This window comes from Gymnodraco acuticeps, unplaced genomic scaffold (assembly GCF_902827175.1).
Source record: "Gymnodraco acuticeps unplaced genomic scaffold, fGymAcu1.1, whole genome shotgun sequence".
NCBI classification, from domain to species: domain Eukaryota; kingdom Metazoa; phylum Chordata; class Actinopteri; order Perciformes; family Bathydraconidae; genus Gymnodraco; species Gymnodraco acuticeps.
Genome location: NW_022990368.1, coordinates 1124179 through 1146400, shown reverse-complemented (window position 1 = coordinate 1146400; position 22222 = coordinate 1124179). Strand labels below are relative to the sequence as shown.

The window sequence follows — 22222 nt, the reverse complement described above, 5'->3', positions numbered from 1 at the left end:
CTCTCTCTCTCTCTATCTCTCTCTCTCTATCTCTCTCTCTCTCTCTCTCTCTCTCTCTCTCTCTCTCTCTCTCTCTCTCTCTCTTCTCTCTCTCTCTCTCTCTCACACACACACACACACACACACACACACACACACACACACACACACACACACTACATTATGTGTCAGTTCACACTGTTGAGAAAACGACAAACGTTCTGGCCAGAAGCCTGGTCACTGTGTGTATGTGTGTGTGTGTGTGTGTGTGTGTGTGTGTGTGTGTGTGTGTGTGTGCGTGTGTGCCAGCTGGTTACATCTGGTTGAAGAGGCCACAGAGGGAGGTTGCTTTCTCCCACCTCTCAGTATCAGTTACTAATCCCTGTTTCCCACAAGGGTGCTGTGTGTGTGTGTGTGTGTGTGTGTGTGTGTGTGGTGTGTGTGTGTGTGTGTGTGTGTGTGTGTGTGTGTGTGTGTGTGTGTGTGTGGGTGTGTGTGTGTGTGTGTGTGTGTGCGTGTGTGTGTGTGTGTGTGTGTGTGTGTGTGTGTGTGAGTGAGATGCAGTTATTGCAAGATATTAATTATAGATTATAATTGTAAGACTATAAGATGAAGACAATATTGAGATATATTTTTTTTAATTACAGGCAAAAACATTGTTTTTTCATAAGTTTTATAAGTGTTGTCTTATTTGACAACACTAATTTGCATGTGTAGCTTTCTAAAGATCTTCTAAATGCACTCAAAGTTGGCTTTAGATAAAACATACACGGTTAGATACACACTGTCCTCTCGTCCTTTTTCCACACCTGTTAGCTGCTCAGTTTCCCCCTCAGCTCCTCACCTGAACCAATCATCTGCCCTCGAGCTGCTGCTGCTTATTCACATGTAGGCAGTCTCATGCATTAATATTCAAATACTTTGTCTCTTATTACTCAGCATAGTCAGTAAAACTGTCACGTCATGGTAGGAAAAGCACACAATCTAATTAATAAGTTGATGAAGTGACTCGATGCTCATTTATATATACAGTCTATGATTCTACTGGAGCAGTAATCAGTGTTTCTAGTTACACCTGTGCTTTTTCTGATATGTTTTCAAGTATATAATTAGATTAGATTTGTACCGTGTTTTAATTTAATTTGTGTTTTAGCTTGTCTTAGAAAGATGTATCTCCTCAGTTAGGTTGTGAGCCACGATATATTGAATTATATATATTTAAAAATAGTGATTTGATTTAGTAGAGGCCTCAAACTGAAATTGATAATCCAAAAATAGCTATTAAGAGGTGTTACTATTATCTGAAAGATTTTGTAAACACTGTAATTAACTTAGCAAGTACTAAATAAATAAATAGAGACATGACATATGGTGTTTATTCATAAGTACAGTGATGGGATCGGGATGTGAAAATGTGGAGGATGTTGACCTTGATGGTGTTTTTGGTGTTAACTTCAGTAATGTGTTTATGTGGACGTCAGCAGGAGCTGTCCACAGCAGAGATGTATGATGAGAGGAGTGATCTTTGTGTGTCAGTGTTTCTCAACTGTGCACATGCCACATGACACACTCTGTGAACTTTGAACACGCATGCAAACACGCACATCACGTCACCAGGTTATTCAAATAGACATCCTGTAGATGTGATGAGCTGTGACAGGAGATGAAGGACAGTAAGAGGGGAGCAGAGGAAATGTTTAACAGGAAAATACAGTAAAAAGTAACCAAAGACTGATAAGAAAAGGAAAGTAAAGAGGGAAAAAGCGTGTTTGTACCAGAGTTGAGTCAGAGATAAAGCACATCCAGTAAAGATTACAAGAGTATGTGTCAGTCTGTTGGAATCTGTTCGGTAAACTGTGTGTGTGTGTGTGTGTGAACTTGTGTTTACCACATTGTGGGGGAGAACATCTCTTCACACACTCACAATTTCAGGACTTTCCTCCCAATACAGGTTTAAGAGTTGAAGGAGAAGTTCACCCCGACAATCTGAAACATGTATGTTAATATGTACTTTACCTTTAGAGCTATATATCAATCGAAATTGTGTGTTGTAGTTTTGGAGAATTCTGTGGTAGATGTCTGCCTTGTCTTGAACATAAATAATAATACAAAAACTAATAATTTGACAAACTCTACAGCAATGTCTCTGTCCAGAAATCATGACCTCAAATAATCCAGGCCTCTGTTGTCAGCAGGTTAATCTATTTTCTTTCTAACAAACAACAACAACCACGACCCCTATCAATGCACAGAGGGAATGCTCGTGCTTGTGTGAGCATGAGATGAAAAGTACAGAAGCTGTCTGTCACCATAAGAGAATTTATCTGTGTCTTTCTCTCTCCTTACCGGCTGTTGCCCCTTCTATAGCTTTTTTCTTAACTTTATCTTACCCAAAGACACACACACACACAACACACCACACACACACACACACACACACACACACACACACACACACACACACACACACACACACACACACACACACACACACACACACACACACACACACACACAGCTGTCTACACACACATTGATTGGGTTTATAGCTTGTTAGGAAAGGGGATATTGTATTTCAGCTCTGCTCGTTAAGAGTCAGCACTGATGTCACTCTGGCCCCTCTTTATGTAACACACACACACACACACACACACACACACACACACACACACACACACACACCACACACACACACACACACACACACACACACACACACACACACACACACACACACACACACACAAAAAAGAGAGAGAGGCTATAACATGGGCTGGAACAGAGCTTCAGTCGCCTTGAGTTCTGGCAGCTCTCTGTGTGCACATGTGGCTCTACCATTTCGCAATAACTAGTTACAAATAAAGTCCTGCAAAAATACATTTATCTAGACGTTTTGATCCTATCATCCCTCTCCCATGTACTAAAAAATACCGTAATTATACTGTGTGTAACAAACAAGGCTATCTCTCTGCATTTCTGCATTTTCCATCCTTGTTTCTCCATATGTGAATGCCTTCATGATAACACTTACTTAATTAAGTAAATGTGTTTAAAATAAGCTGCTACATGATAAATCACTGGATATTATTTCGCAATTATGAATATTACTAAAAGCATCTTACAGGCATCAGAGCAGCAGATGTGTCTTTCTGAATGAGTTCAAGCCTTAACAACATGATATCGTGACATTATGAGCGCTCTGGAAACCATTTTGAACTTGAACTACCTCAAAGATTGTTGGGCCTGATTTCATATAAAGATCAGAAAACGACTCACACTTCAACTGTTATGTTGGTGCTACCTGTGTTTACAGTTTGTGAGGTGTGATTACATGTTCCATTATAAGGCTTGGTTAGATTAACACCCCTTTTAGGGTAACATTTCATTAGATTCTACATAAATATTTACTGTTTCAACATCATTACTTGTTACAGGCCTTGTGAGGTTCGTTAAATAAAAAGGATAAAATCAAAGCTGAAAATCTGACTTGAGACCAAGACAATAAAACAAATGTTGTGGACTCTTAAAGTCTTTCTGGTTTGGTTTTCCAGCAGATTTTCGTTTCATGATTGTTAATGAATGGTTGTTATTGTAAAAGGGAATGATGTGTATGAGTCAGTGTGAGAACAACAGCAGAACATCAGTAAATGGGACCTGGCACAGCTTCAGTCACAGAGCAGTGATGTAACCAGGACACAGTCGGCCTCCTCATTATGTGCTCACACTGTGTGTTGTCAGGTAGAGGAAAGCTGTGTTTCCCAGACAGAGTGAAGTCAGGGCATGACCCCACGAACAGCGAGACAAACCAAATGTCACATGGCAGCCTTCAAAATAAAGCTCTTGCATAACCACGAGGGCCTGGAAGCAGAGTCTGTATGTGTGTGTGTGTGTGTGTGTGTGTGTGTGTGTGTGTGTGTGTGTGTGTGCGTGTTTGTCTGCATTACCCCAAACATGGCTCACATCTTATCCCCTGCCTCTGATGTGCATCAGCTGAGCGCAGCATGGTTGTTGCATTCTGTTATCACAAAGTTCAAAGTTAAATTCCAAAACATTACTGTAGCCATAACATCATTAAAAAACGTGTTCAATTTGGTGCCCAAAATACAACAAGAAGCATGTGTTGTCTTAAAAATTGAGTTGAGGGCCTGTTTTGTGTGTTTAACTTAGAGCTGCAATGAAAATAATGATTACCATTTTGACATTTAAGTTATTTTTCATGCAAACATGGCAGAAAATGCTGTTTTCAGCCTCCTAAATATGGAGATTTCCTGCTTTTCTCTGTTTAATATCATGCAAAACTTGTTGATTTTAGACTGACAGAATAAGAAAAAATCACCTTGAAGATTGAGAAACTAGGATAGACTTTTTAACCCCTTTTTTCAGACATTTTGTATTGATTGATTGATTGATCTAAAATAATCGGCAAAGTAATTAGTTGTGATTTGCAGCCCTGTATCTGATACCTGTATCTGTACCCTCCTGACTCTCTTTCTGGTATAATTTGTAAAACTCTTTTGATGAGGAAACAGTACAATGTGCACAAATGATATAGACTCTGTACAAATGCATTCCCAAAAAACGAAACAAAATACATATTCTCTTTTACAGCCTGTGGACTGTCACAGGGAGTTATATTTAAAACACACACACATTCCCCAGTCCCGCCGCTGAGCACACAGCCTCAAAACCAACAAAACACAGCATGTATCAAATATTCTTTATTTCTCAGGGTATAAAACTTCTGTACAAACATGTCTTTCTCTGACTGACGTCCTTGGTGACACAGAGAATTCAGTGTCAGCATGCTTTCTGTTTTTAAATGTCTCTGTTACAATGTTTTTACATGCTGGAGAAAGGATGTTTCACACAGGCTGAGGGAAGCTCCTGGTGTCTCATGTGAGTGAGCTCAGGTGTGCTTCAGGGGGTAACCTCAATAAAACCCTGAAATCTCAAGAATGAACCTTTCTGTCTGTTTCCCCAGGCGGTCTGCTTTTTGTTTTACCTCACTGGACTTTATGGGATATTGTTGTACAATTAGACTTGTGTGGGAAGGCAGTGTTGAGAAAAACGAATGCAGTTACGGTAATCCCAGGTCAGTCACGTAAAGCAACAATTGTATTTGTATTTTATTGGTAGATTTCTACACCCTTTTGTATCACAAAAAACGGAAATCATTGCAGTCATACCTATATTTTACAGACTTTGCATCCGTCCCAAACACAGAGCATTCACATTTCTGTCTATCCTTCAACCAAACCCCAGAACCAACACATAACTTCCTATCCAGTCACCTTCCTGTCTCTTTTCTGACTCTCTTTTAACACCTTAGTTCACTTTCAGAGACTTATCTGTTCAACATTACAAAGCCATTCACCTGTCATACAGGGTATACTTTGCTTTTAGCCTATTCTGGCTCCTGAAAGCAGGTAAAACATTCAAATGAATAAAACATGCAAGCAAAGACTTCAAAAATAAAATGTTTGATTTGAACATTGAAATGCAGACCTTCTTATCAGCATACTTTGTTTTGCTACTAGCGTGACTTTGTGTGGTTCAACCAATCTATCAGTGAGGGAAATTATGACTCTTCTCAACTCATGTTACTATTCACATTTTGGTACATAACATTATCATTTGTAGCCAGAGTTGACAGCATGAACGCACTTTAAAGGGTTATAGTATATTTTGTTTTCATCATTTTTCAGTTTTAATGGATTCAAGCAGGAATAATCTAACAAATATTTGTCTCAAAATAAAAGGCAGGCTTGAACCACATGCATGCAAACAAACACCTTGTGATATGAAACGTTCTGTACTCTCCATAGATTATACATACTGTATGAGAAGGTAAAACGGATGAGACCTGCTAGAGGAAATGCCAGCTATCATAAGGGTCTGTCTGACCTTTACCCCACTTAAATCCACCATCAACCAAGCCTGCACCCAAACAGCAAGACAAGCAACTTATTATGACGTTTTTCCCAAGCAAGAAACAATGCATTTGCTATCATGAGTAAAACATCGGGACACAGTGAACCCATTCATCCACAGTTGTAAAATCTTCAGCAGAAAGTTACCAAACAGCTTCAGGAAACACACTTCTTCAACGTTTTGCACTCAGGCCTCTCATCAACATTATGAGTTCAAATACATTTTAGAATAAGTTCTCAACTCTCTCTATGCATTGGTTTACAGGTTGTAGCCAATTAGTAGAGCAACCGTAAGGTCAGTTAGGGTCACACACTGAGTTCCTCTGCAGAAGAGTCTGTTGGGAGACACACTTGAAGTTATAGTCAGTGTTACCAGTAAAAATCTAGATAGAATAGAGTCATGCATATTGTCTGCTATGATTGTACATGTTCTAGCTGTCTTGTAACACTTGAAACATGGCATGACTGCCAATCTGTGAACATTTCATTTGTAAGTTTTAAGACATTTCTTCACAGTGCAATTACATTTAAAAGCACTTCACAGATCACTCCATTTCACACTACATTCTAGAAAAAGCTAATGCTATTCTGCTTCTCTTACATTGATGAATACATTTCTTAATGTTCACGTAATTTAATAGGCTTTTCATCATACACTTGACTTAAACTGCTCCAGAGCAGAGTTTTGGCGAGCTTTTTAGGGTCATAATGAATATTGTTGAGATGAACACATATTAACTATGCAGATGTTAACTCTGCACTCCTTACCCAATTCATAATCTTTGGGTTGGAGAGAAAGGTTTAAGTTGGATTTAGACGGTGGTTAAGGCCATGATTTAGATTGTCCTAATGCTAAGAATGCTAGAGTATAAATGTGTTGTTTTGTTTTTATGTCTGATCTATATGAATGATGATGTTGCTCACAAAAAACTGTCCGGTTTTCTTTGAGGTCATTACAGACTGCGACCTGGTTGCACCCTTTTTCTTTCTGCTGCAGTGATACAAAGAGCCATTCAGATGAAGGCACTGTAGAGAAGTAGTTGTAAATAATTGGGTTTTGTTCTGCTTTAGTAACTACAATGTACAAAGGAAGGTGTGGCAGCTGAACGTTGACATCAACATATTATGCCTTTTTTTTCTGCTTTACAATGTGTGTCCTTATCTTTGGAGAGAGGAGATGCTGCAAAACTAACCAGGCATAATGAGATGCAGAGTTACCAAAATGACCAATGGTTAATAATAAAGCATACTTTGGGTAAAGGGAACAAACACAGATCAACAAACCTGACTAATGCAAATTAAGTTTAAAGAAAATATTTCAGTGAATATGTACATAATTAAAACTTCACAGTCTTTTAGATACACAACTGCATTGAAAAGCAAAGATACAAAATTCATCTTTTCTGCAAACCTACATGAACAAACATCTGAACCCATTTGGTAAACACATGCAAAGGGCGCCGAGTTGATCTAATTCTGATGAGTGCTCACACTTACAGTAAAGCTGTGTAAGTGTGTGCAAAGATAAATCAAACACCCCACAAGCAGTACACATATCTGAAGCCAATATAGTATTTTCTAAGTCTTTCAGAGCTGTTCAGTAATATTGAAGGATAGGTCTGTGTAGAGGAAGACCTCCAATATTTGAAACCTGACAAACATGCAATGTTGTGCCTTCGAGATAAACATACAACTTGCAGTAACAGAACAATGCTAGGGTTTTATCACATGGATGTTCTGATATTTTTTCTCCTGAAGGAGAAAATATATAATTATTTTTCAATTAAGATACGATATGAGCCTAAAGCTAGGCTTCAGCAAAAAGAATGAGTGTTCTGGTTGTTTTATTGCCCAAATAGTGAGAAACAAACTCAAAACCAAGCCAGACTTATCCCACAAATAGTTCAAATCGAGACCAAAATAAAAGATGAACTATGTTTCTGGTTTCAGATTAGGTTTTTAGGCCACACCAGAAAAGAACCTATCGATCTGTTTCTTGCAAAGAGGTATTTTAGCATGAAAAACACCATAAAAATTACTAATGGAATAGGAAAGGTCAGCCTTAATAAACAACAATGTTTTGTCTGAGAGACGCACTTTATCAGGAGGCAGTTCTTTCTAATCATGAGTGTTGGAGACAAGATAAAAAAAGGAAGTTCGGAAGCAGTTTCAGTAAGTCAAGCTCAGTAAGTCAAGCTCACCAAGCGACCAAAAAGCATACTAGGTTGGGAACAAGAACACCAGACTAAACACGCTTACATTGTAAGTGTTAAACATAGACAAGACTTTCTGGACTGGCCAAATGTTAAGGAACATTATCACATCCACCATGACATAGAGCGATATCCTGTTAGTCCCAGTTGATGGCGATTCAATTCCGGAAGAGTTGGAAAAAGGACACTGCGGTACTGCTTATATTTGATAGCAAATGTTGTTAGAACTCAGTACTTAATCTCATCGACAAGATTCCCTCTTGGAATAAAAAGAAAAAGTAAAACATTTACGATCCTTGTCAGTCTTACTTTGGTTCCCAGTCACAGTCAAGTCGAGGTCCTTCTCCACGTCAGGCTCGAAAAGAGAGAAACCCAAACAGAGAGCGACTCAAGTTGAATCCAGACCAGAATAAGTCAGTAACAGAGAATCTTCACACGTCGGTCTAGGCCACACAGCAGTACCTTTTCCACCAGGACTTGGACAGACTCTTCATCTTGTCCGGTGTCTGCCTTTGCTTTTTCCGTCGTTTCTGCTTCCCTCTGGGATGCTTTTTGTTGGAGCTGCAGCTCTGCAGGCTGGCCAGTATGGCTGTGTCAAACACTTCTTTTAAGTTCTTCTGGGTCAGGGACGAGCACTCCATGTAGGCCACAGCTCCGATATCCATGGCACATTCCTGGGCGTCTGCTGGGTCCACAGGTCGCTCCCTGTACTTAGCCAGGTCAATGAGAACCTAAGAGAAGAGGAAACTCAATGTTACCATGCGTCTGTAGAGCTTGTATCTTCTTATTTGTTAAAGAGGAAGAAGACACTTGCAATGTTCTTCTTCAATCAGTGATCATTCAAAAATACAAAGAAACAGGGTTTAGGATCGAAGAACTGGCATAACATTGACACTTTTCTGTTTCTAGTTTGTGCTATTGTGTGACTTTCATGAATCTGAATTTGTATTTTTAAAACAACAAAGTCACACAACATTAAAAATAATACAGTTAAGGCAGCAACTAGTGCAAACTGCGATGTAAAATTACTGTTTTTGTCAATGTAGAAAAAGAGCAACCTCATACATCCCCACTTCAAAACATCTGAATTATCACTTTAGTAACATTATATATTTCTAAACACAATTATTGTGTTTAAGGTGCTATTTAAATATGGCTGATCTGTCACACTGTCGTGTCTTACAAGGAGACTTCAACAGAACAAGATTCATTGTTAATGTGATCAATAACATGTGTGCTTTTTTTCTAATGGCAATCAAAATGTCTGTTGTGAAAAACACATGTGTCAAATGGGTCAAATTGTGATTCAGAATTTTCAAAGCTAGTGGTTTGAACTTTGTCAGAATAAAGGCATCACTTTGTCTAGCATATTGCAACTTCTTTACGTTCTCTCTACGTCAGTAAATATTCCACCTTGACATCTTCTCGGAGGTCACACTGCGTCCCAACGAGGACGATGGGTACAAAGGGTGCATGTCTCCGGATCTCCGAGATCCATTTCTCCGGAATGTTCTGGAAGGAGGCGGGACTGACAACGCTGAAGCACAGCAGGAACACATCTGCACTGGTGTAGCACAGAGGACGCAGCTTATCAAACTCATCCTGGAGGGAGGAATCAAGATAAAGAGAGAGATACGTTTTGAGGATGAAGAGATTTGACAAATGCAGCAGAGAAGAGACTTGAGGAGTATTTGGACAAAAAACAGAGTATGGTACAGGATAAGAAAGACATCTACAACGTTCTGCATATCATGTCTTTCCAAAACAATGTCTGGTGCTACTCAGTGTCTGTTCTTTATGACAGATGATAAACTACGAGGATATGTTGAGCTTTTCCTCCCTGACGTGTTATCTCTGAGTCTATCCTTCCTCTGCCTGTGATCCTCCCATTCATTCTGCCATCACATCTGAAAACACACTTTGTTTGTTTTAACAGATAAACTTAAATTGTTACATGGTCAACATTAGGAATACAACTATGATTTTTTTTCATTATCATTAATTCTGCAGATTAATTTCTCGATCAATCGACAAGTTGTTTGGTCTGTAAAATGAAACAAAATAGAGAAACATTGCTTTCAGTGATTCTCAAAGCCAAAGAAACGTCCTGAAATGTTTGTCCACAGCTCAATTATTAGTTGCAGTCATAAAGGAGTAAAGAAAACTGAAAATATCGCATTTAAGAAACTTGAATCAGAGAGGTTTGAGTTTGTTTTCTTGAAGAAATTACTAATGGATTAACCTCTCCAGTATAGTTCACAATAATTTAAAGTTTAATTAGTTGAAGCTCAATTATTGGTTTTATTTCAGAGAACAGCTGCTGCTCTTCCAGATGAAAAATGCATCACTTCCTGTGCGACATCATTTCCCCAGGAATTACCTGCGGGACAGTTTGAGCTCACCAACAAAGACATCAAATCCAACTGAGATGTTTAAACGTTTTAGCATATTTAGTTTAAGACTTAACTTAATCTGTGTGCCTATTATCTGCTCACCATGTCGGTCAAACTACATTGTCATTTAAAAAGATATTTGGATAAAGCAGCCAAACCTTTTTATAAGAAAACTGCAGCAACATCTCTGAATTGCCATGATAAAAAAAACAAGATATTTGTTACGTTTGAGAAAAGTTTTCAATTAAAACTTGTAGGGTAGACTAAGTGTTGGGGGTGGTCTTTGTTGCATGTCACACCACCTCTTTCGTCTTCCCACGTTTCCTGTCTAGCTCTACACTGTCAATTATGAAAACAAAAACAATAATGCCACTCACAAAAATACAATTTGTGTTTGAGTATACTTCTCTTTTCAAATAAAGAAAGAGAGAAATAAGGTTTTAATCTTCATCACATGGTCAGAGGTATTGTTTCAAACACAAATACAACTAAAACAGGAAATGCTGCTGCTCACTCTTCCCCTCTGTGTGCGTATTGTGTGTGTGTGAGTGTGAGTGTAAGTGTGTGTTGTGTATTTGTGATGAGGTCACTGACCTGCCCGGCTGTGTCACAGAGTTGTAGTTTGACTGGATGCCCGTCCACTGATACCACGGCTGCACACACAAACAGTGAAGTCAAAGTCCAAGGTGAAATCTTTAAATATCTTATTTGGTCAAAGATGTTCAGTTAAATAATAATAAAACAGAAAAGGGCAAGACATCTCAATATATGCAAGGCTGAATTCAGCATTTTGTAAAATGTTTGCATAAAATTGACTTTAGCAACTATTTGTGCAGAGCATTTAAAGTGAAGTTGGCAATACAATCGTGTAACTTCGGTTAACTCCAAATTACAATTTATTAAAAAAAAAAGGGAAAATAATCCAAGTAAAAGATTGCCAGGTATAACATGGGGTGAAAATATACAAATACAATATAATAATCTTGGGGTAGATTTACAAATAAATAAACAGAATATCTATGTATCTATTCTTTCCTACAGTTCATGTTGTTGTTGCACTGTCCCTTTACAACACTGCAAATGTCTGCAAAAGACTATCTGAAATTATTATTTGTTCTACTTTTTAGTAGGCATCATCATCATCAATCTCATCATCATTATCTTCCTCCTTTACCTGAGAAGTTGTCAAACGCGGTGGGCACGTACTCGGTGGGATACCCATTGGTGGTGTAGCTGACCACCAGGCTGGTCTTCCCCACAGCTCCATCCCCCACCAGCACACACTTCACCCGCCGCGTCCTCCCGGAGCCCCGGACCCTCCTCGGTGGGACAGGCGGAGCAGGGGACACCGGGGCCGGCTTGAAGCACCCCTCGCCCCGCGGAGGCATCTGGCACGGAGAGGAGGGGGACATGTAGCCGGAGGAGCCCCGGGCAGGAGGCTCAGTCCCGGGTCGGGCCAGTGTTCACATCGTCCATTCCTCCGTGATTATCAGCCGGTGTGTCAACTGACTTCTCTGCTGTCCGCCTCACTTTAGTTTCCATTTTAGGTTAATTATAACAAGTTTGAACTTCTGCTGTTCACACAAAGCCACAAAGCTGACTCTGTGTACACTATGAGCTTCATGGTTGAATTAAATGTGAATTAAAGTCCGATTAGTAGAGCGCTGATTCAATAATGTCACAGTCTGTGTCCGTCCAGCCGTCCAATGGACAGACCCGTCCCAAACTCCCCTTCAAATGACATCACAGTGTGTGTGTGTGTGTTGTGTGTGTGTGTGTGTGTGTGTGTGGTGTGTGTGTGTGTGTGGTGTGTGTGTGTGTGTGTGTGCGTGTGTGTATGTGTGTGTGTGTGTGTGTGTGTGTGTGTGTGAGAGGGAGTGTCATCAAGCTTGTATTAGTAATAATAATAATAATAATAACAACAATAATAATAAAAATAATAGCAATAATTATAATAATACAAATATAACAATATTAATAGTAATAATAGCCCATTTATTTTTCATAACATTACACTTATTTTTGTCAAGTCTATTTGCCTGAAACGTTTTACTGTTGACAAGACATGTGGGACCTCTAGTGGACAGAGTGGGAAATAAAGATGACGTAAAAATATTGTTTAAAAAAACATAATAACATTTCATGGGTCTCAGACATAGACTGTATATATAAAGGTCTCAGAGAGTGTCAGGTGAACACATAATGGGTGTCCCCCGAACAGCATTAGCCTCTGTATTTCTACAGTGTATTTATACTTCGAGGACTGCGGAGTGCGGAACGAAACACCTGCGGATCGCTGTTTCCTCACGGACCCTTTTCTGAACGGCACCACATTTTCAAAACATGTGTTGTGAACGGTTGTGAAGCAGGATTTATTCTGTCAGTTTTTAACATATCATATTCATTTCTCTAAAATGTCCGGAGGTCGCAGCCTGTTCTCGGAGGAGGTGGTCCTCGGCTTCCTGGAGGAAGTGGAGCCGTGGCGGCTTCTGGCCCAGCAGTTCCCCAGCAAAGTGGGGGGGAGGCCGGCGTGGCTGAGCCGGACAGGCCTGCCCTCCCTGCCCGGGCTGCAGTGTGAGATGTGCCGCCTGCCGATGGCCTTCCTGCTGCAGGTCAGTGTCCCGGAGAAGCCATACATATTTCTTTTTCACAGTAAAATATGCTTTAATCTTAACCCATAAGGACGGAGACCCACCGTGACACAGGTGTTACATGACGTTTAAATGCTCCGGAAAGTTCCTTATACAGATTTAGCCTTTATTTTATCTCATGAAGTCCCTAAGTGACACACTTTTTTCTTTTTTTAAATTCATTCTTGTTCTGTTTAACCCTTATTTATAACCAGGAGCATCCCCTTGAGATTAAATACTTTTTGGAACTGTGGAGACCTAGCAAAGTCAGCACTACATAGTAACAGACAGAACACATTCAGAAAAAAGTAAAAGTAAGTAAGTCAACCACAAGAAATATAAAAAAGGTAAATAAAAAAAAATGTCAAACAAAAATATTCATCTTTAGGAAGCGGCCTTGTTTGGTTGTTTTACATTGTGTTGTAAAAGCATTTGATTAATATGTTTTCTAATTTAAAGTTTGAACCAGTAGAATCAAGACAAAAAAATATCATTGAGTAAAAGTGTAAAAAAAATATTAACATTACTTTCATAGACATTTCAAAAGAGAAAAGACATCACAATATGAAATACATTTTGGCAGATTTCCTTTTAATATAATAGTTATTTTCCTCCCTTTTTATTATGAACAAGAAGCTAACATCTATTTACAATATCAGCCCAATTAATACGATAATTAATGTATGAAATGTAAAGTACTGACTTCCTGCATTTTCCTTTCAGGTGTACGGACCAATTTCTGGTCAGGACAGAAGTTTCCACAGAACGCTCTTTCTGTTCTGCTGCAAAACTCACGAGTGCTACACGCATAACGACAGCCGCTGTTTTAAAGGTACCTGTAACAGTGATTGGTCCTTACTCCTTAATGTTTCACATGTTGTCCCATGAGGGCAGGATGTCTTTCTTAAAGGTCTCCTATCATGCAAAATGCACTTTTTAATGTCCTTTATACATAAATATGTGTCCCCGGTGTGTCGGGGAACTCACAAAATGTCAGGAAGTAAAACCCTCTCTCTTTTCTTCCGTACCCATATCTCTAAAAACGGGGGTACAACAAAGCTGATCCAGATTTTCTGCCGATATGACGTAATATCGGAAAGGTGGGCTGGCTTTACACCCACGGCACTATCAGAAAGTTGCCATCAGAAACAATGCACAACGTAATATGGTCTTTGTTTACATTAGCAAACATGCTAACACTCAGAGCTAACCTGTACCGGAGAGAGTATGTGTAAAAAAGCAGAAAATAAAAAAAGGAACTCACCTTGTGGTAAAACCGCAAGAGAAAAGCATTTGAGCTCCAAACTGTTTCAGAAATAATCCTTGATGTGATTTGGAACATGATACGCGTTTCATCACGGGAGCATTTAGCTGTATCTGTGGTAGAATTCTGAGCAGGCACAAGCTCCCCCTCCTCTTATTTTCTTTCTCTTATATCTGAGACCCATAAAAATAGCATGATAGGAGATCTTTAAGAGTAAGTGTAATTTTTCCGATTTTGAACTTTCCTCTTCCCTTTTCAGTTTTCAGAAGCCAGGTATCGAGGAGGAACGAGTTTTACGCCTACAACCCTCCACCAGGTTGCTATTTTTTTTAATAATTTGCAGTTGACATTTTTCTCATTGTGCAGTTTTCAAAGTACTTCAGAATCAGAAACAGGTTTATTGCCAGGTAGGTTCACACATACTGGGAATTTGACTTGATGTCATGGTGCATACATAAAATATAAAAAACAAGAAATCTAATATAAAACAAAAAATCTTTTACACCGTAATAAAATACAGTTAAATAGCAATAACATTTAAATAAAGCAGTAATTTACATGGAAACAGAATTGTATTAAACGAATTTTAGAATATAAAATGTGAAATATGAATATGTGCAGAAAGGAGTATGAACATTGTGTGCATTAATGTAATGCATATAGTCTATGATGTGGCAGAGGTAAAGTGTCAGTGGGGGGGGCCGGTAGCGGAGGGGAAGAAACTGTTCTTCAATAGTGAATTGTCTTCCTTATGAGGAATCTTCTTTTTGTCAATCTTCTGTTTTCTCAGAGGATGAACCCCCGAGTGATCCTGAGCCGGACCCGAATGTGTTGTCCGTCTCCGGAGTGAAACTATGCTGGGTCTGCGGTTGCCCCGGCAACAAAGCCTGCTCCCGCTGTCACAGCGTCACATACTGTGGAAAACCGCACCAGACCCTCCACTGGAAACACACACACAAGAGGGAGTGTGGCAGCCAAGGTAGGTAGGGGGGTGGGTGGGTGTGTGTGTGTGGGTGGGTGTGTCATTTAGGGATGTAACAATATACCGAATATGGCGGTAAATAAATGTCCCAATACCGTCGTGAGACTGACAAAATCTACCGCGATTGGAAATTTTTTTTTTTTTTTAAAAAATTATTAATTTGTTTTAAACACTTTTCTTTTTGTTTTAAACCTTTATTTAACCAGGTGGTCCCATTGAGATCATCGACCTCTTTTTCAAGAGAGACCTGTCCAACATGGCAGCAAGTAGGTTACAACATGAACATAAAACAACAGAACACAAAAGGACATCGTATTTACAGGGCTACATGTACATACCTAGAGACATTGACAAGTACCAACAGTATATGTATATCTCGCCCTGTCAATAAGCCTCACCTTCTTGGCAAAAACGGTATTGTTTTTGAAGTGGTGGAGAGACAATGCACAGTTTGACCCACTGCTGTCACCCATGGCCAAAGCATATCTCTCCGTCCCACTGAGATGGCGTTAGACTTTTTCGCTGTCCGTCATTTTGACAGACAGGATCGTAAAATGTCCGTCATAATCCCTTATTACCCGTCGGGTCTGAACAGTTCACGAGAGAGCACGCTCGTGAACTGTCAACGGGGGGGGCGGTGTTATGCCGTGTGTGCATGCACCTCGCGGGAGCGCGCACAGCGTAAAACAAAACCTCCCAGACATGTATTGATCTGTACAGCAAAGTACGGTTTGGAAACTATATCATTTCCTTTTGGAGGGCATGCATAACACGGCATAACACCAGAGCCTCGCTGCGGGGAAACGTTGGCGCTGTTCCGAGTTTGTTCTAATCTTTCAAAATGACAGACTGCTTTCAGATTTTTTCCGTCATTGTTAAATAAAATATTCGGTTAATGCGACCACTGCTGTCCCAGCAACATCAGTACCAAGCGAGAGAGTTTTTTCCAGAGCAGGGGATATTGTAAATGCCCAAACATCCCAGCTTATAAATACCTGGAAATGTGGACATTCTCATATTCCTAAAAACCTGTCTGATGATGCTGAGTGAGTGACTAGTGACACTTGATTTATTTTATTGCAGGGTCTGATTATTAAATGTCCTTGTTTATTTGTGAGATGCAGTGGCACAAAGAAAATGCCTACTTTGTTTGGTAGTACTATAGGTACAAACACACTGGTTTTCTTGTTCCAGTCTGTTACTGTCACTTTGTTTTTGACACTTTAAAATACTGCTATCCTACTAAAATGCTGTACAAATCAGATTTATTATTTAATAAAGAAACATTTTTCAAGTAAAAAATGTTGTTATTGAAAACAAATTTACATTTTTTTTCCCCCCCCTTTATTTTTCAATATCGCGATAAATACCGTACCGTGGACTTGTTATCGCGATATTATCGTACCGTGAGTTTTTGGTATCGTTACATCCCTAGTGTCATTGGATTAATACATGTGAAGTCATTATTATTATAGCTTGAGTTTAGAGTCACAGAGTTTCTATTAATTTATTAAACAATTCTTGTCCTCATATCTCTGTTGTGTCCTTGTCCGTTTGTATAGAAGCTCCCATTGTCACAAAATCAACCTTCCTCTTCCCTGAGTCTGAGCTGGTCACTGAACCAGAGGAGGAAGAGGAGGAGGAGGATGAAGACACAAAAGAGTCTAAAGAAGAAGAGGAAGAGAAACAGGGTGCAGACTCCTTAGCAGACGGTAAGCTTTCAATTATTTCTGATATGGAAAGTTGGGGAAGACATGTAGTTTCAGGAGTTCACTACACAAAATGCAAACTCTCATATTACACAAGTCTCACACAACGGCCTCTAACGTCTGTGGGAACAATGCTTTCATATGGTTGAAATGTCACTGTTATTTTGCAGGTAGAGCTTGAAAAGCTGTATAAAAGTTGTATGAGTGAATGTATGGTTTGTAGCAAATGAGCAAAGTGCTTTATATTTTTGGTCCAAACATAATACAGGACAGAACAAACTGTTGCATTAAGATTTAACTTGTATGGTTACTGTTGCTGCTACATGTTAAAATCATTAGGGATGCTCCGATCTATAAAGGCCGATCACATGACGTAAAATACACTTTTCTCTGTGCGCGGCAAAACAAGCTCGCCAAAATGGCTTCACCAGTCTGGCAGTATTTTAAGGTGTCCGAAAATGACAATAAAATAGGGGTATGTGTGTGAAGCAGAAATCCTGCAGCTCCACCCGCTGTGACGGACCGCTGAGCGGAGCAAAACACACACTAAGAGTTAGACCTAACACACTTAGCTATTTTATCTACCTCTGGAACAAGCTAAACTAGTTATACATATGTTTATTCTTCACTGTCGGGTCACTCATTACTGGATCAGTGAGCTGCATGAGACGATACTGACAGGCTGTCAGGAGAGAGAGAGAGAGAGAGAGGAAAAGAGAGAGAGAGGGGGAGAGAGGAAAAGAGAGCGCTTCCGCTCATTTCTCCCGTGTTATTATCCAAAGTTAATGTAAACTTGAATAATGTACATCATTTGAATGTAATAATTATGTTGGTTGTGGAAGCGCATTATGTATTGAAAAATGTATCTGAACTTTTCGATCCGCAAGGATTATAAACTGAAGCAATATAAAAATGAGCCCCATTAACTGAGTTTTAAACATCACTTTAAATGGAAGATCCCGGCGATCGGCCCCAAAATTCCCGATCGGAGCATCCCTAGAAATCATGTAACACTAATGCACTGAATGGTTACCTGGATAATGACAGGAGTTTCACTGCTGGAAGGCGTCGCCAGCACTGCTCTGTGATGTTGCTGCAGAAATGTTTTTGCTTTAATTTGTGGCTAAATTATTATGATCTGTATTCAGCCCTGGCAGAGACAGACCTGGAGGAGATGGCGATGCACGAGACTGAAGACAACAAAATTGTGCAGCGGTTCAAAAAGAGGATTGCACCAGAGCCACACCAGGTGAACAAACACACTAAGTCCAAACTTTTTTCACCTAGGACCACATACAGAAGAATATACGAAGGGCTGGGCCACTCACTAGAGTTATATTGCCTCATAAGTTCAGTTATAAGTTAGCACAAGCAATCAAATGTAGGTAAATGATGCTTGTGAGTGTTTGCAGCTCATCCTTTAAAACAGAAGCCTCAGTGATTATAATAAGGAGAAATAGGAAGGGTGTATTTCAAGCTTTTTATGTAAATAAGTCATTGGGCTTTTTTCTTATCAACTAAGATTTGTTAGAAAATGTTTCCAACTTTAATTGACTGAATTTATTTGAAAAGTGTTCTTATTAACACACGAATACTACTGTGTAATATAATTTTACATTTATATTTAAGAAGTACAATATAAGACGAGCACAAGTTTCATTTATGGGCCATATTCCATTATACTTTTTTAATTTGATGAGGGCCGATTCAAAATGGGCCGCATTTGGCCCCCGGGGCCTTAGTTTGGACACCCCTACACTTAGGATATGAAGTAAGAAAGATCTTGCCATTTTCTCTGAGTCCTTCTCACAGTGCTGTTTTGTTCAGGTGGTGCGGTACTGTCGAGGGGGCTCCCCCTTGTGGGTGTCTTCTCAGCACATCCCTTCAGATCAGGATATCCCACCATGCACCTGTGGCGCCAAGAGGATCTTTGAGTTTCAGGTATTCATTTATTGTCCTTCCATCTTCTTTATCCCTAGCTTTCGCCCTTCAACGCTGTCTCAAATGCCTACGTGCGATTATTTTGTCACACGTATTAAAAGTGTGTGTGCACGTTGGTGATAAAAAACAAGTTAAGGGGCATTTTATTTGTTTACATGACTTAAGTTGATAAAGACAGATCATCCATTGGGCACAGCTGTTACCGCTGCAAAAGTATAATGTTTACAGGTGTGTCCCACTCAGCTGCTTATTATGACCATTTTACACAAATTGTCTTATAGGACTAAATTATAAAGTGAGGACATTTTCTGCAGACATCATATAAACTGCAACTTGAGTGGTTGGCGTGACAGGCAGAATTATTCCCTGAACACAGTAGCTTATTCTAGCAAGTTTTATTGACCGAAACTGTGAGTATTATTCTGATAAATGAACATTATTCTACCGGGCAGATTGACTGACCCCGAAAGATACCGTCTGACTCTATGGATAGGCGATCTGACAGGATTACCTGCAGACATTTGCCAGAGAAACCAAGTGTTATTAGAGAAACAGGTCTAATCAATCTCAAGATGCATATAACTACTACCCCTGCTATTTGCAGTGAGAAGACAGTTATTTTCCTGTCCTTACAGATAATGCGCTGAGAATTAAAAGGGATGTTATTCCTTTTACTTCAATTATTGAATTATTATTATTCCATGAGTATGACAAACCTTTAAACACATAGCCATAACTATAAGAGATACAACTTTCCTTATCTGATATGTTTGCTACAATTACCAGCATTTTTAAGAACAACCCTTGTCTTATTATCTAATTTAACCATAGTTGTCTTCGTTTTCTCACCAGTGGTTTGGGATATATTTATAATTTGTAGGCATGAGTCCTATGATTCTGGCGACTAACAAGACAGCAGGATGACATTTGTTTACCTTTAACCTAGCTTTGTTTTCCCATCAGCTAACACTGTGACGTCAACACTGTCAGCACCTTAAAGGGTCAGTACATGGAATAATCTGTGTGTTTCTTCAGGTGATGCCCCAGCTGTTGAACAGTCTGTGTGTGGACTCTACAGGAGCCAGTATCGACTGGGGGACACTCGCTGTCTACGCCTGCTCAGCCAGCTGTAACAATGACGATCAGTACTGCCCCGAGTTCATATGGAAACAAGACTTCAGCTCAGATCGACTCACACAGACTCAACCTTCATAATATCTGTCACACTGATGCATGTGAAGCTCAGACAACTCTTGTCAGGAAACTGGTTTTCTCTCTGACTGCAGTGATCACACCTGTAGTGATGTCCCTGTACTTTATCTGATCAAACTCCTCTCTACGAGACTTTTAAGGACAATGAAGATTTTTTTTTGGAGGGGCAGATATTCACCGTCTGGATTAATAATAAAAGTTCAGATATTCAAACAGTTCTGCTTCCTTGCAACTCCCAAACCCTTTGTATTATTCTTTGACTTTTCACTGTTGGGAACAATGCATCGGTGGTGTTTCTGACTTATGGGTTCAAGGTTTTTTTGCCATATACTGTACTGTTTATACATTATATATGTTGGAGCCAATACTCCACAAAACAAAAGGAATATGTGACTTCCCACACAATGAAGTGTTTACCAACCTGTCTTAACAGCAGTGATATCATGTTCTGCATCATTTAGTGGACAAAGTGAGGCAAATCCTGTTTTGTTGTTAAAATACTATCAAAATGCAAAAAGAAACAACATACTGATATGAATGTAATTGTTTACATCCCATAAGAAATATATAATAATTTCAAATTATCCATCATTTGTTTGTATTTTATAACTTTAAAAGGATTCACCCAAGAACCCTGTGTAATCGTACTTTAAATTCTCTGGTGAAAAACCCCAAAGAACCGGTTATAGGTTTCCATCCTGAGCTTATGATGAAAGCAGTGTTAGTATTTAGTAATGACGGTTCATACATGTAAAGATCAAACTGAACTGCCCCCATTCACTTCTAATCGTGTTGCTTTTATGGCGAAGACATCCACAGTAAGACTTACAGACAGCCTTTTTTAACCCATCATGCACCTGGACCTCGATATGCCATCAGGCCACTTTCAAACTGAATGAACAAGAACAGCAGCGAGCATTGTTCCAGGAGAGACTGAATTGAGGCTCAAACAGCTTTTTTTTTTCAATGGCTTTATCAAGAAACATGTCAGGGAAGAAGTTGTTTTTTTTAACAACAAAAAATGTAAAAGCTCATCTCCTTATAACAATCTGTAAGAACAAGAGGCAAGAACTCAGACAATTTGACAAACGCCCAACTTCTGGCTAATATCAGCGTACACAGTACTGATTCATACACAAAACATGTGACTTTTCATTTCTGAATGTCCTAAAAACCAAATGGGTAAAAGAAATGAAAACAAATCAAATGCTTACAGATGGGAGAAACATGAATCTTTTAGCAATCTGTGAGAGAAGAAGATAAAGACAGCAGTAACTCATCAGTCCCAAGCCAGCTTTAGAAACTAAACGTGTACCATGGCATTAGGAAGAGTTATGGACTGAGAAATTCAATTTCCCGTCAAAGGCTCCTTAAGAACAATGGTGATACAAGAGGTGAAATAACTGATTACAATTATCAAGCAAGAAAAACCAACAGATGCAAAAGAGGCACCTTCATTTTTTAACCACCTCCATTTGACATCCCTTGTATTACAAATACTTAAAATCATCTAGAAGATTAAATAAGAGGTTTTCTGAGTGATGGTTTATCTGAACCAGCCAGACAACATGTGCGAAATAAAAATAACAATCTACTCCTGATGTCCCAGGAAAAACTCATATCTCAAACTTAGTAAAGGTTATGTAGATGACACACCATAACAAGAGGTTAACTGTTCTGAATGCATAAGTAAGTCTTTTTATTTACATCCTGACAATTAAGACCTTTGTGAGATACGGGCAGTTTTCATTGCATCCACACGAAAGGAAAGATGACTAACTGGACAGCAAACATTGACACATAAAAAGGTAGAAATTAGGCAAAAAGGCAAAGATTGCTTTAAATGATTAGAAATAGTAGTTAAAGCACTGGTGTATGAATAAAGGTTTTGATTCATGGACAAAGTAAGTATTTTCTCTCGTTAAGGAAATCAGTTTTCCACTAAGAGAAAGGACCTCTTTGTCTAGAA

At 39.2% G+C, this 22222-nt stretch overlaps 2 protein-coding genes across 2 annotated transcripts; one reads left to right on the top strand and one right to left on the bottom strand.

The window, feature by feature from the left end:
- Positions 1–4681: 4681 nt before the first annotated feature.
- On the bottom strand, positions 4682–12236 carry rhoua (ras homolog family member Ua). Its single transcript, XM_034224283.1, has 4 exons — positions 11690–12236; positions 11110–11168; positions 9536–9724; positions 4682–8853 (listed from the first exon to the last, which is right to left on the bottom strand). Exons 1-4 carry the CDS (start codon positions 11925–11927, stop codon positions 8566–8568), a joined length of 774 nt encoding a protein of 257 aa, XP_034080174.1. The 5' UTR covers positions 11928–12236; the 3' UTR covers positions 4682–8565.
- Positions 12237–12812: 576 nt separating this feature from the next.
- Positions 12813–20839, top strand: pdcd2 (programmed cell death 2). Its single transcript, XM_034224259.1, has 8 exons — positions 12813–13127; positions 13869–13977; positions 14669–14725; positions 15200–15388; positions 16954–17103; positions 18249–18349; positions 18928–19041; positions 20077–20839. Exons 1-8 carry the CDS (start codon positions 12930–12932, stop codon positions 20254–20256), a joined length of 1098 nt encoding a protein of 365 aa, XP_034080150.1. The 5' UTR covers positions 12813–12929; the 3' UTR covers positions 20257–20839.
- Positions 20840–22222: the final 1383 nt, after the last annotated feature.